This window comes from Prunus mume, linkage group LG2, assembly GCF_029339155.1.
Source record: "Prunus mume cultivar Tortuosa linkage group LG2, ASM2933915v1, whole genome shotgun sequence".
Classification (NCBI taxonomy): Eukaryota; Viridiplantae; Streptophyta; class Magnoliopsida; order Rosales; family Rosaceae; genus Prunus; species Prunus mume.
The window spans coordinates 35,914,897-35,928,433 of NC_142699.1; the positions used below are offsets into that span (position 1 = coordinate 35,914,897).

Genomic DNA, 13,537 nt, shown 5'->3' on the forward strand with positions numbered 1-13,537 from the left:
AAGTTTAATGACATATTGTATGTTAAGTAGTTAGATTGGTTGAGATGTTTAAATTTACCGAAACGCAAGTAAATGCATAGGCTTAGGATCCGGTTGGCAGTGTGTCTCATAAGAAAAATGTAATTGAAGCTTTGGGGTTCAAGATTTTGAAAGATGTAATGTCTAAAACACACACTATTTGGAACTCTAAAATTGAGTTAAAATAGTTTATGGTGGAGGATGCTCCTAATAAAGTAGCCATATTGAGTTGCACTTGAAAAGTTGTTATTGATTCAAGATCTAGATCCCTTTATCCATGTGGTTTTAATTCTGACAACTTAACCCATGTAGTTTGATATCATTGCAATTTGCAATTCAAGGAGACGTTCAAATTTCATTCGAAGCTTTATCCGGTTCTACCCCCAGACTGATTATGTTGAGTCAACATGCTCGGTATCCTTAAGTGAGTTGGGTAAAGCAAACTCCCTGCTTGGATGAGCACCAGGGAACAGGAGAATTATCACTACCGCTGGCAGTCCAGAATCCAGTCCAGATGTTGATTGACCTAGCCGTGCATTTCCAAGTGTCATTGAATTGCAAGAGATTTAAAACTACATAGACGAAATTGAAACTAACGGGACCAAGTGGTAAACAAACAAACTACATAGACCAAAAATGACTTTACACCTGAAAACAAAACTAAAAAACCCCAAATTCAATAACACATATTAGTTATTGGATTTTCAATGACTTACCCATCTAATCAGCTCCAATGCCAACACCGACTTGTATAGAATCAAAGTCGAACTTGACTTTGGTCGTTTGGATGTGGCAGTAAGTGCTCCACAGTACATCACATTGGCAAGGATGTGAAAGTTAAAAAAAATAGTTTGCACAAAGCAAATTTTTTTTCTTTCGTTCGTTGCATAAATTACAAATTTAGTCCATACCATATGACATCAACTAACCAGCCATACATTTCTAGGCCTGAAACTATCACTTTCATAGCCTCAAGTTTTGCAGTTATGGTTTCTCATCCTTGAAGTTTATGCTTTTCATAGGAAGAACATTTTGCACCTGCGGTAATAATTATTCAAGGCTAGCAACTTAGCTTTTTTTTGCCTCTCACGGACATTTCAGTTCAGCCTGCTATCAAGCTTACTCATTAATGTCCGGGAGCAGTGAACCCGTGTCTTTAGGAAATAGTTGGAGAGGTTCGACCGCATTTCTTTCCTGGACATGGTGATGACCGTGAGTTGCTGCTTCTGACATGTTAGAGTTGAGGTTCACTGACCATGAAAAGGAGTTCCCACTGCTCAACTAGCGAAGGTGCTGTGTACTCTGCTGGAAACCAGCCCCTCAATCCATTTGATATTCTCATGTAAGCGTCCGCAGCAGATGAAGAGGAATTGGTTGGTGTCTGCTGCATCCTTCGTAAGTTGGAATAAACTGGATCATTGCTTCCTTGATAACCCAAACCAAATGGAGATTCAGTAGCAGTTTGAACACACATCCTATAAGGAAAAGGTGCATGTAAGATATTTAAGTCACAGTGTAAAATAGGCAAGGCTAAGAAAAATGAGGGACAATGAACACAATGCAGGTTCAGAGTGACTTGGGATATTTCAATAATATGATGTATCCCTCATGAGCCATGACATTATTCCAACATAACCAAGTCTGGCCCATCGGTTTTTCTCAGGTTTATTTCAAGTAATAAATGTTATCTATGAAGCTAAAAGCATATGCCATTACTCTCATATTTATAAAAGCGTTCATATTAGATGTGATTAGGTGACCTTGGTCGAAATCCGCATTGTTAGTTCAATTAACTCAAGTACGGATAATGAGCGTTGAGTTTATCAAAAGCTTACCCACGCTCAACGATTCGAGGAACAAATGGTTCATTTGGCATAGCATGAAAATCAAGCCCAGCACTCAAGGTTGCATATCTCACTGAAGCCCAATTAGCACCACTGGTATGGTCACCCCTTGAAAACGAATTGATACAGGTATCACATATGAAAGGATCACATCTCCAGTTAACCCGGGAAGCAAATACCCCACTGTGTATAGGAGGGCCATTCAATTGATGACTGGTATTAGGATTACCAGCAAAGACGGCATAGGGGTCAACAAAATTCTCATATGCATCTTCAATATGTGGTTCTAAGTCTGTTGTTAAACAAGTTTTCTATTAACTGGTTATTTAAATTTAAGGTGGGAGCCGAAGAAAATGAACTTACAGCCAGGTGACGATAACCTTGTTTCCCTGCAAGTTTCAAAACATCCATAGGTAAAACAAAGACCCAAAAAAGCACAAACCATAACATCTTTAGTAATTATTATCTCCAATCTCAATAAACTGTCGGGAAATAGAGGTGAATTTCATGATTCTTGAAAACCTAGGACAATTAAACTTTCTGCATACACTATAGGTTTCCTTTCAATTTTTTTATTTTATTTTTTCATTCAAAGATGAACACAGAAATCATCTCTCTTTACGGTCCTAAACCTTGGACCCAAACCTCTAGAATACAATCAGAATCTAAGCAATCTGATTATTTCTATTTTCAGATAACAGCTACTAAATAATCTGCACTAAAAAGCAACAAATATGGTATTTCGGCCAGATGTTAAAAATCACTTAAAAAAACATTACATTTACATTGAATTTGTTTATCTGGGTTATTCATTTTTTCGTAAGTTTGGGATATATGTTTCTGCATGAAAGACTCAACAACTAAACACACGAGAGGAGAAATTTGGCCTCTTGACTAGAAATAATCAAGGACATTAGATAGAGGTATCCTTAAGCTTCAAACTTACTTTTGGTATGGGTATTTAGAAGACTCATAAACAATATCAATTGGCAAAATAAAAACGAGGACTCATGCAGCAAGCAATGGCCAATATGGGATTGGGGGACCAAAGGAAGATGGAACTGAGAATAATTTGGATGAAGGAAGCCTCTTCAATAATTCCAATAATCCCATTCTTTAGAGATGGCCCTTCTCAAGTTCTAACATAGAATCCCCTTGTTTACAATAGACTCGCTTCTAGACATTTCAATGCAACTGCTACCTAGGCAAACTTGTAATTCCATTATAGTAGTTCATCAATAGCATACCCCCACCAAGTAAACAGCATTACCATAGCATAAGGATAACCACACAAGCAACACAAAAATTCATTTTAAATGGGATATATCAGCATCTCAAAAGGAAACAACCTATTAGATGAATACATAAACAACACGCATTAACATAGTACAATTTAACATCTAGAGTTGAAGTTTTTATAGTTAACTAAAAACACAACTTTCACATGCCACTGATTGCCCAAAACTATTCTAGGCTTAACAATTCCCAGTAATTAATGTTTAAGATCAATAAATATTCAAGTGATATTGAAGATAGTATAATGGAAAATTTAACACAAAAATGAAGCAGAAGGAAAGTAAAGACCTTGCACAGGAGAAAAATGCTTACCAAATATAGTGACGTACAAAAGTTCCATTTCCCTGAAACATCCACAAATGTATTTACAAATTAAGACGAACGACTTAGAGAAACTGATGATCATGTCAAGTGATGTACTTATACATGTATATTTATATATAATATGACAATGAATCATGGAAAAAAAAAACATTGAACATCTAGGTATGGCTATAAACCATGAAAACATGTTGCAAAGATTTTATTCCATGTGTGTGTTATGATGAAAAATACAAATTGCTTAGTGAAGTAAAAGAACAAAGTAAGCTAAAATTCTGTATATGAGGCAGAACCAGTCACACATTTGTTGATATTTCGATGCCGAATCAAAAATTGATAGCATAAAATGACATTTTAAGTGTCCTCAATTGGTTTTACAACTAATTTCCTTAACCAGTTCTGCTAACTCAATGCACCCACTAAAGCAAGTCAAAATGAGCGAGAAAAATGAGTGTTCGCAACCTTGAGGAAATTATAAATTGGTACAAAAGTACTTAAATTTATAAGTAGTCTTTGCTTTTACCATGTCAATGAAATCCACAAGCTCCTCATCCATCCCCTCATATAAGTCAGGCTCAGGGCTACCATTCTCAAAACACCTCCATACACCATTCTCAATCTCACGGCAATTCGGGCATTCCATGACACCTTTTACATTGAATGCAAAACCGATGCAATCTAAAGAAAAAGGAAAGCACATGACATCAAAAAAAATAACAAAATTCCACGAACAAACAAAATTAAGTAAATATTTCATGATTTAGGAGGTTAATTTTTTTTCAGCAGCCAAAAGGTGTAAGGTGAAAATCTACCAAACCTAGGAAATGTGACCCTCTACTATCATTCATAAATGCCTTTCTTTTTGTGACTTTATATGATACCGTAATTCTCGCAAGGCGTGTATTAAGCATAATCCAAGACACAAGTCAATGTTTAGACCAAAAGTCATTTTGAACTTCATTAGGATTTAGGAGTTTCCATAGCTCACCCATAAAAGCTAATATGCCTTCGTAAATGTACATGTATACACACACACACACACACACACCATGTTAAACATGTCTACAAATGATAAATCCAATAAATCCTACTTTCAAAACAGCCAATTCGTCGAACAGCTTAGGCACATAGAGTCACAAAACAAATTTTACACAACCCAATTCGTTTTCCTGATCCAAAGTCAAATAGTACAGAGTTTTTTTTTTTTTCTTTCATGAATTACAGGACACTGACTATTGAGCTCATAGTTCCAATACACACACCAGCATACCTTCATCAAATACCCGAAAAAGAAAATCGTAACAGCAATTAAAACACTAATGACATCAACAACAATAATAACAGTGACAGTCATTTCTATGGTACCCTGTAATAATCATTAACAATAATTTTGACAAAAAAATTATACACATATATCATTAAGTAAAGAAAGAACAGAAAATAAAAGAAAAAGATCTAAAAGTTGGCGAAGTCTATGTGATTTACTCATCGAGATTAAACGAGTAAGAGCAGCTAAGCTCGACGACAAGACGATCGAGACGTCGTCCATGCAGATGGAGCACTTGATCGAGGAAGACAAAGCGGGCGACGTCGCGTTGTCCATTTGCGCCCGAGCAAAGAAAACCCCCATAGAGACTGAAAGTGTGTGAGAAGAATAGCAGAGCAGAGGATGAAAAAGAAGAAGCAAAGAAATGGGCGCAGTGGCACAGACATTTATACAGCCAGAGAATCATTGCTCCTCAGGAAGAACCAAACGGGTTGTCACCCGCGTCTATATATGGTAACTTGTCAATGGGAGTAGCAAGTATATCTATTTCAAATCCGGAGATTGGGTTCACCTGCGGTCAAGTCCATGGGAAGTGATCGCATTGGCTACTGTGTGGCAAACGCGTGATGCTGTTTGATGATTGGGTTGTCTATGCTTGGTTTTATTTATTGAAAAGAGAACAAATAATAAACAAAATACACATGGCAAAGTTCATTAATTGACATGGTATGACACATCAATTGTTACATAAAGTAATCAGCTACGATGGTCAAGGTTGTGTCTAAATAGCATTACTCTTAAATTATTAATAAGTATTCTTTGTTATGACAGCTGATGTCAGTGTGTCGTTACTTGAACATTCTACAAGCTTTATCCATATCCTCGTGAAATTGGTGTGAAGGCTAGGGCTATTTGATGTAATTTCCTTGTTTGTCTAGGGCATTTCGTTAGCCAAAAAGAAAATGAAATTGGTTGTGAGGAAACATTTTCTCACTTGAGCTTTCGTGTGGTGGGTCAATAGTTCTTATTAAATGAGGAACTTTCAAATACACAAAAGTGTAATTTAGCATGGCACAACTCAGTATGTTGGAACCAATCTCACAGTGTAATTTCATGAAGTTAAGAGATCCATTGTTCTTTTGTTGTTTCTCATTTAAGATTGGGTTTCAAGTGGTTATGAAAAAAGCCTATAAAAAAAAAATTCAAATATATTCAAGCATACACCAACCCAAAATCAAACCAAATCAATTATTGTAATTGGTTTAGTTTTGGGTTGGTACCAAATCGAATTGTGCCTACTCCAAACGTCTACATGATTTCTCAAGTTTGTACCAATGGAAATCTTGGGTTGGACATAATTTCAGGTCATATTTTGCCCAAATTTAGGTTTAGCACTCTTGGCTGGAGATGGTTTAACGGAGTTAACCAGCCTATGCTACCAAATTAACGAGGCCTAGTTGGCAAGCCCAAATAAGGGTCCATTTGGAAGTGCTTCTGGAACAATTAAAAACGTTTTCTGACAATCAAAAGTGTTTATGATAACATTTGACATAAATGTTTAGAAGCGCTTTCTGAAGAAGCACTTGTCATGTGCTTCTTCAGGAAGCACTCTCAAGTGCTTTTCCAAAAAGTACTTCGGTTTTTTATGAAAATTTTAACGTCTTTATAATAAAAGCATTTTTGATAGCTTATAAATAGAGCTTCCTAGATAAGCAAGCCCAATCGAGCCCTAATTTCTAAACCCAATTAAGAAAATTAGAACTGGACCGACCAGACTACCCAATAAACCTGGTTTTACTATTTTACTAGGACTTGGAACCAAAAACTTGATTTTACAGTTTTATTAGAAAGGGCATAACAGGAATTCAAGAGAAAAGACAAGTCCTTTCCCGTAATTTTCGAGTTGCGTAGCATATTCGTGTTCTCGGCCAAACCCTCGCCTATAAATTCCAGTTGACGAAGGCTCTTGAAACCCTCTCTTGCTCTCTAGTTGCTGCGTCGCTCTCTCCTCTCAAATCCCTAGTATATCTTGTTGGGGCGATCCGAGAGAAAGACTCTGCTGCAAACATGTTGGTTTACCAAGACCTCCTTACCGGTAATTTCCCCCTCTCTGTCTTAAATTAGGGTTTTAGTTGTGTTCAGTATTAGTTTTCAGGGATGATACGAAATTAGATCTCTGTTAAATCTCCAAATTTTAGGTTAGGCTAGGGATCTGATTTTGTTCACTGGCGCCCAATTTTCACTACTGCCGTATTTGTCTTCTTGTTTCACAAATTTCTTGATCTATAGCTGCTGTATTTATTTTGTGTTGATTATGTGCAAGTTTTTTTTATGTAATCAGCTACTGGGCTGCATGTTGTGTATATTTTGTCAAGCCACTGAATTGTTCTGTTCAACTGATTAAAAAAAAACCTAATTTGTTGTTTTAATCAGTATTTCAATGGTTTTCGAACTATTTTTTGTATTTTTGTTGCCATATGCATGTGGTTGGTGGAAGATGTTTGGATTGAATATGGCTTTGTCATCGTGACGCAACTCTAAAACTTTGATGGGTTAACTAAGTACTTTAACTTAGATACTTTTATAAGTTTGTTTGTGATGTTCTTCTTGTTCGATCAGATTTTTTTTATTGACCTCATATATATATATATATATATATCGAAGCTCTCGTTTCAAGTTGTTGACCAATTTTAGTGTATTCATACTAGGTGATGAGCTTCTCTCGGACTCGTTTCCATACAAGGAAGTCCATAATGGAGTGTTGTGGGAAGTTGATGGAAAGGTAGGTTCATCAATTTTGAACTTAACAAGTTTAACAGATGGTTCTCGCAATGATTTTAATTTATTTGCATAACTCAAATTTTCAAGTAGAAAATAAAGTCGGATGATGTATTTAATGTGTGGGTATCAAGGTGGTTGTATTGAGCTCTGCTGTTTTATGTTAACTTCTACTGTTGCACAGTTGATTAAATGTAAGTTTGTATGATTTTTGTCGCCAGTGGGTTGTGCAAGGAGCAGTTGATGTAGACATCGGTGCAAATCCCTCTGCTGAAGGTGGTGGGGAAGATGAGGGTGTTGATGATCAAACCGTGAAGGTGGTTGACATCGTTGACACATTTAGGCTTCAGGTATGTAGTGCCCACTGTTCTGTTGGCCTCCAAACTTTGTCTCGGGTAGAAATTGATTGTTATTGCCTGATGCTTGCAGGAGCAACCTCCTTTCGACAAGAAGCAGTTTGTCACATGGGTGAAGAGGTACATCAAACTGTTGACACCCAAGCTGGAGGGGGAGAAACAAGAGGAATTCAAGAAGAACATTGAGGGAGCAACCAAGTTTCTGCTTTCGAAGCTCAGTGACCTCCAATTGTAAGTTTTGTTGGCCCCTTTAGTGATTTACCATGTTAGTCATCCCGTCGGTAGAATACTTTGGCACTTACTATCATTGTGGAAATTTTACTCGAAAAAAGATACAAGCATTGAATCGCATGTTCTTTTGCAGCTTTGTTGGGGAGAGCATGCATGATGATGGCGGTTTGGTGTTTGCCTACTACAAGGAGGGTGCCACTGACCCAACATTTATCTACTTTGCTCATGGTTTGAGGGAGGTCAAGTGCTAAGTTTGGCACAGCTGGCTTCAAGCAGAATGCTTGTTGTAATCCTAGTCTATATTGTTGCTCTTTTTTTCCTTCTCTAAATTGGGGAATCAGGAGTTGTTTTCTTTAGAATGTTTTGCGTTTGGTGACTCGAGGCTTTATGCCTCCTATCTCGGTTTTTAATGGTATTTTCGAATTTCGACTTGGATTTCTAATTTATTTGGCTCTATGTTTTGATTGAGAAATAAGAATAATATTGTATTCTAGATTTTAGCAGCTCCAAATCTTCGTTCTCATCTATGCACACATCTGTATGTTATATCATCTATATGTTATATATAATTCATAAATCTACCAAGCCGTTAAAAAAAATCATGGTTCATTCATTACCGGGACAAACGCAAATGGAGTGGAATTGTAGAAGCTTGTGCACCTCTACAGAGCTTTGGTACTTGACCTTGGCTAGTTGAATTATCAGTTTAACAACTTCGTAACACTCTCTCTCTTGTAGTTTAAGTGATTAAGAAATAAGTTTGTGTTCAACCGAAAGAAAGAAATGGGTTTGCGACTTAAGCGGTTAAGAGGGGATACTGATCAATTTTTCAGAATTGTGACATAATTATTGTGAAGTTAAAGGAGGTATGATGTCGTTATTTTTGCCAAGAGTAAGATGATTGGGGAAGAAAATCACATTATACAATCCACTAGATGGCTACGAAGTGCAATTCATTCATTCCATTACCCTGAAAATTTATTTTTTGTTTTGTTGTCAAATAAATAATAACTTGCTCAAACCAAGAAAAAAAATTCCCAAATGATATTGGCCCTCCTATTCATAGACCCACAATGCATAATTTTTCTTGAAACGCTTGATGGAAGGCTCAGGGCTTTGTGGGTTTCTTCACAATCATGACGGAGCATTTAACATGATGAGCACAGTAGTCGCTTACACTTCCAAGAACTGCCCTGCAAGAGAATCGAATTTTGTGTCACATATTAGAAGAGCCTGGAGGAAGAATAAATAAATAAAAAGAACTTTGGATTTGCAAAGTTCAAACATGTACCTCTTTACAAGTCCATAACCATGACTGCCAACAACCAAAAGGGAGGCGTGGTGTTTATCAACAGCGTCACACATAACATTTCTGGGATCACCTTCCATTACTTCCACTTCTACATCTTCCACCTGCACTGTCGCTAATTAACCGTATTCGCTTGATAAATCGCATTAATTAGCTGACCACATAATATGCAGAATGATGCGTGAATTACAAAAAAAAAAAAGGCGGAATTTGGAAAAATAGCCTAGTGAGTGTTCATAATAACGTTGCAGACATCACGTATAGGATTTTGTACTTGCCTTTTTGCTGGTGCAAACATCCTTAGCTTTCTGCACGGTCTTACAAGTGGATTTCTTCATATCCGCCTCCAAAGAAGTCATAAAGTCCACAGAACCTGCATTTTACAATAAAATGAATTAACCATGCAATTAATGAAGCAGATAATGAGATTGGTTTAGTTAATTACCAAATCCGGCGACGCCGAGGGCAGAAGAGGCAGAATTCCTAGCATGAATGACGATGAGCTTGAAAGGGTGGTTGGTGCCGTGAGCAAAGAAATGGTCCAACGTCCACTCCAATGCATAAAAGCTATGCTCACTGTCGTCCACTGCAACTAGCATCAGCGGCTTCCCCTTGTTCTCACTACCTTCCGCCATTATCTTAATTAATCGCTAATTAATCCAAGTTAATCACTAATTATCAACAAAAACAACAAGAAGATCCAAATTAATTAGTTCAGTGTGGGATTAATTTAGTTGGAAAGTGTGCTTGTGGGTGGTGACGACTGTATAGGATAGGATAGTAGCTTGCTGTTGCTGAATATGGCGATGCTATGTGTATACATATATATATGCCTAAATTGTTGGTAACTGCATCGAGGTCGTTACGCCCCTCGACTCGGTTTCTAACTGTCCGTGAATCAATGGCCTTGAGATGGCGGGAGTTTCTGTGAGGTCCAATTCATGGCTCATATCAAAGCGGAGTGTTGGGCCAAGTATGATCCCCCTTTATGGGCCTCCAAAACTAAGACATCTCATATTCTGTTTCAAATAGGTCGGAATCGAACCGAATCAAACGAAATAAATTAGTTACAATTTGGTCTGATTTGGCATAGTATTACACTTTTGAGTGTACAAATTGGATTAACACACTCAGAGTAGTTTTAATTTGACCGATTTGAAATCTTCTGAACGCTTAATTTAACTAGAGTTAAATGTAGTGGAATTATGAATCCCGCTAAAAGGTTGAGATTATGGCAAGGGTCTACAGGAGCCCTTCATTACCAAAAGAAAGGATGGTGGTGGGGAGCCAAATTGGGTCTATAAACGTTTAAAAACTTTAATTCAAATTAGAATCCTGGGCTAAGCATCGGTCTCAACCCTCACATGCTTTAAGTTAAAGCAAGGCTTTTCCAAAATAAGTGTACCACACGGATGATAGGGTAGGGAACCGAGCAGAAAAGTGGGGTTTTTATTTATTTATTTTGAAAAAAAAATTTAAAGTTGGGGTCCACTTGGAGATCCACCAGCATTTATCAATGTCGACCCAATTACCAGAACAACAAACAAACCTTATTAAAAAAACCCTTGAAGCAAAATAAAATAAAATATTGACCTTAAGTAAAATTAGAATAAGATTATTAAATGATTTTATGATAAAGTATATTTATGCAACCAAAAGTATGTTTAATGATGCATCCGTCCGTTTCCGTGGCCGTTTTCTCAAGTTTCGATTATGTTATGTTTTTTCAGAATTACATTGCGTACAAATTAATTTTATGTCGATATGAATTATTAATTCTATCTTACTAATATAATTTATATAATAAAAATTTACTCGAAATATCCATAATTATTTAGTAGACAATTTATCAATACTTTTCCTCACCAAAATTTACGTTGAATTGATATATTGTTTGCGTCTCTGTAATAATTGTCACCTTCGGAAAATAGCAAAGGAAACATATAAAAATAAAAGCACAAAGTTAGAAAAGCGAGGTCTTTTAGGAATTTACAAAAATAAAGTCCACCTAGAAAGGTACAGCAGCGCATAAATAATCTTGCTGTCATCAGTCATCATTCTATCACACTGTGTACGTTCCATCACCAAATGGCTGAATCGAGTTTGGGAGGGTATTATTGACAATAACAAAAAGCTTGAGGCAAGGGTATATCCATGTATATATATATATATATATATATATGAGTGGTGATTTCCCCACTCTTTTTTCTCCTATTTATCCACTTACACTCTTTTTTAAAAAAGGAGTAAAAAAATAGGAGTGGGGAAATCATTGTATATATATATATATGCTTATTTGAACTTGAGACCGTAAAGTTTGACTTTTCAGCATTAAAAAAAAAGTTTGAAATCCCCTTTCAATTTAATATTATAGCTTATCTCAATTATTATATGATTTTATAACCTTCTTAGAGCATCTCCAACTGATGTGTCAAAAGTGCCACATAGACATTTAACTGCTAGAAAAAATATCTCACATCACTCCAATCGATGTGTCAAAGCTGATATGGAATGAAGGCTGGAAGTTGAGATGTTATTTTTGACATCCAAAAGCAAGATGTCAAATGAATATTTTATTATTTTCAAAAGATAGTTGGCTATTACTTTCATTTATTTATTTTTTTCTTCTTTATCTTAAATGATTTGACTATTACAATAATTATTTATTTGACATATCGGGTGGAGTGTAAAACTGTGTAAATGTCAAATTGCCACATCAGCCATTAAATTTAAATTTGATGTTTGGTATTTGACAGCTCCCTTGGAGATGCTCTTAGAAGCTTATCTTGAGAGTAATTGGAATATTGTAACATAGCATATCGACACACACAAGTCGGCTAAAAAAATTCATGTAATCAGAGTCACAGATGCATGAAGCTTTCTTGATTAGGGGAAAAAAAAAAGGCTTTCTTAAGTGAGGATAACATCAATAGAATGTTGGACAATTCAAGAGATGGTAAGTAGGGGCAATTGCTTTCATTCATCATAACGTAGATCCACCATTTGATTCAAGAGTGGACGTCTACAATGCAGACACCTGAAAAAATGCATTAGACTTTCGAACATGATGAGCATTCCACGTGTTCGAATGACTAATGCATTTGTTGCATATAAGTTTAAATATATAAAATACAATTGTTTTTTGTTAGAAAAATATATGATAATCTACAAAATAATGAGTAATGCAAACATGTGATGAAAAGTTACAGAGAGCAATGATAATGATGAATATATATATATATATATATTTTTGTTGTTGTTGTTGTTGAAGAACGTATACATGTAATGTAAAATTGTAAATGAAATAAACAACAAGGTACAAACTTTCATGTCTCATTTCGACTGGAAGTGCAAATTTCTAGTTAAACCGACCCGCACTACGACTTATTCTGTTGCCTGCTGCTTAGCCAGCAATTGTATAAAACTGCCGCACGAGCTCAATATATATTAGTAATTTTATTTAGCGCATCTGTACATATTTTTCAGAGCCAGAAGTCGCAGTCCCACCGTCCCTATCCAAGTCTCAAGTTAAGAAAAGATTCCAGCAATATATAAACACACTTACACCTATATAAATTGCATGTATATACTGTTGGAATTTTAAAAGGTTAAAAATTTAACCGTTTTATTTATTTAATTATTTTGGATTTTTTATTTTATTTATTGTGGGGGTTATAAATATGAGAGTTTCACTAAAACACCTAAAATGAGGGTTGAAATTATAAAAAAACCAAAGCACTATTTAAACATATAAACACACCCAAAACCTATCATTACACACACTCAAAACTCATTTATAAACACACCCAAAAAGTTGACTTTGAGTTAATTTTGGGTGTGTTTCTATGTTTAAATAGTGCTTGGGTTTTTTTATAAATACATGTCTAGGATTGAGTTTATTTATAAATTTGTATATAAGTATTTAATATTCAGGCTTATAAATTTTTTGGTTGGTGAAGGTTACATATTTTGGATGCCTATAAAAGGCCACTCCTCCTTCACATTTGATATACACACAAGAAACACAATACACTATTAGAATATCACATACCACAATCACCACCATAAACTAATTCTTTCCTTTTCTACTTTTACATATATTCTTTACTTTATATTA

The 13,537-nt window shown here is 35.7% G+C and overlaps 2 protein-coding genes and 1 pseudogene across 3 annotated transcripts; 1 reads left to right on the forward strand and 2 right to left on the reverse strand.

Annotated features, from left to right (window-relative positions):
- Positions 1 to 693: 693 nt before the first annotated feature.
- LOC103323020 (uncharacterized) lies at positions 694 to 4,152 on the reverse strand (annotated as a pseudogene). Its single transcript, XR_016123572.1, has 3 exons — positions 4,003 to 4,152; positions 1,854 to 2,173; positions 694 to 1,493 (listed from the first exon to the last, which is right to left on the reverse strand). The product of XR_016123572.1 is annotated as an uncharacterized LOC103323020 (transcript).
- A 2,531-nt stretch (positions 4,153 to 6,683) lies between these two features.
- On the forward strand, positions 6,684 to 8,553 carry TCTP (translationally controlled tumor protein). Its single transcript, XM_008224976.3, has 5 exons — positions 6,684 to 6,841; positions 7,455 to 7,528; positions 7,746 to 7,874; positions 7,954 to 8,111; positions 8,245 to 8,553. Exons 1-5 carry the CDS (start codon positions 6,814 to 6,816, stop codon positions 8,360 to 8,362), a joined length of 507 nt encoding a protein of 168 aa, XP_008223198.1. The 5' UTR covers positions 6,684 to 6,813; the 3' UTR covers positions 8,363 to 8,553.
- A 502-nt stretch (positions 8,554 to 9,055) lies between these two features.
- On the reverse strand, positions 9,056 to 10,201 carry LOC103323017 (universal stress A-like protein). Its single transcript, XM_008224975.3, has 4 exons — positions 9,866 to 10,201; positions 9,699 to 9,793; positions 9,403 to 9,524; positions 9,056 to 9,304 (listed from the first exon to the last, which is right to left on the reverse strand). The coding sequence occupies exons 1-4, from the start codon at positions 10,053 to 10,055 to the stop codon at positions 9,220 to 9,222; spliced, it is 492 nt and encodes a 163-aa protein (XP_008223197.1). The 5' UTR covers positions 10,056 to 10,201; the 3' UTR covers positions 9,056 to 9,219.
- Between the last annotated feature and the right edge of the window lie 3,336 nt (positions 10,202 to 13,537).

Coding starts and splice junctions, on each gene's coding strand:
- LOC103323017 (XM_008224975.3), bottom strand. CDS start 10,055: ATGGCGGAAGGTAGTGAGAACAAGGGGAAGCCGCTGATGCTAGTTGCA. Junction 9,794..9,865: donor CCTCGGCGTCGCCGGATTTG/GTAATTAACTAA, acceptor TGTAAAATGCAG/GTTCTGTGGACTTTATGACT. Junction 9,525..9,698: donor ATGTTTGCACCAGCAAAAAG/GCAAGTACAAAA, acceptor GCGACAGTGCAG/GTGGAAGATGTAGAAGTGGA.
- TCTP (XM_008224976.3), top strand. CDS start 6,814: ATGTTGGTTTACCAAGACCTCCTTACCG. Junction 6,842..7,454: donor TTACCAAGACCTCCTTACCG/GTAATTTCCCCC, acceptor TATTCATACTAG/GTGATGAGCTTCTCTCGGAC. Junction 7,529..7,745: donor TGTGGGAAGTTGATGGAAAG/GTAGGTTCATCA, acceptor TTTTGTCGCCAG/TGGGTTGTGCAAGGAGCAGT.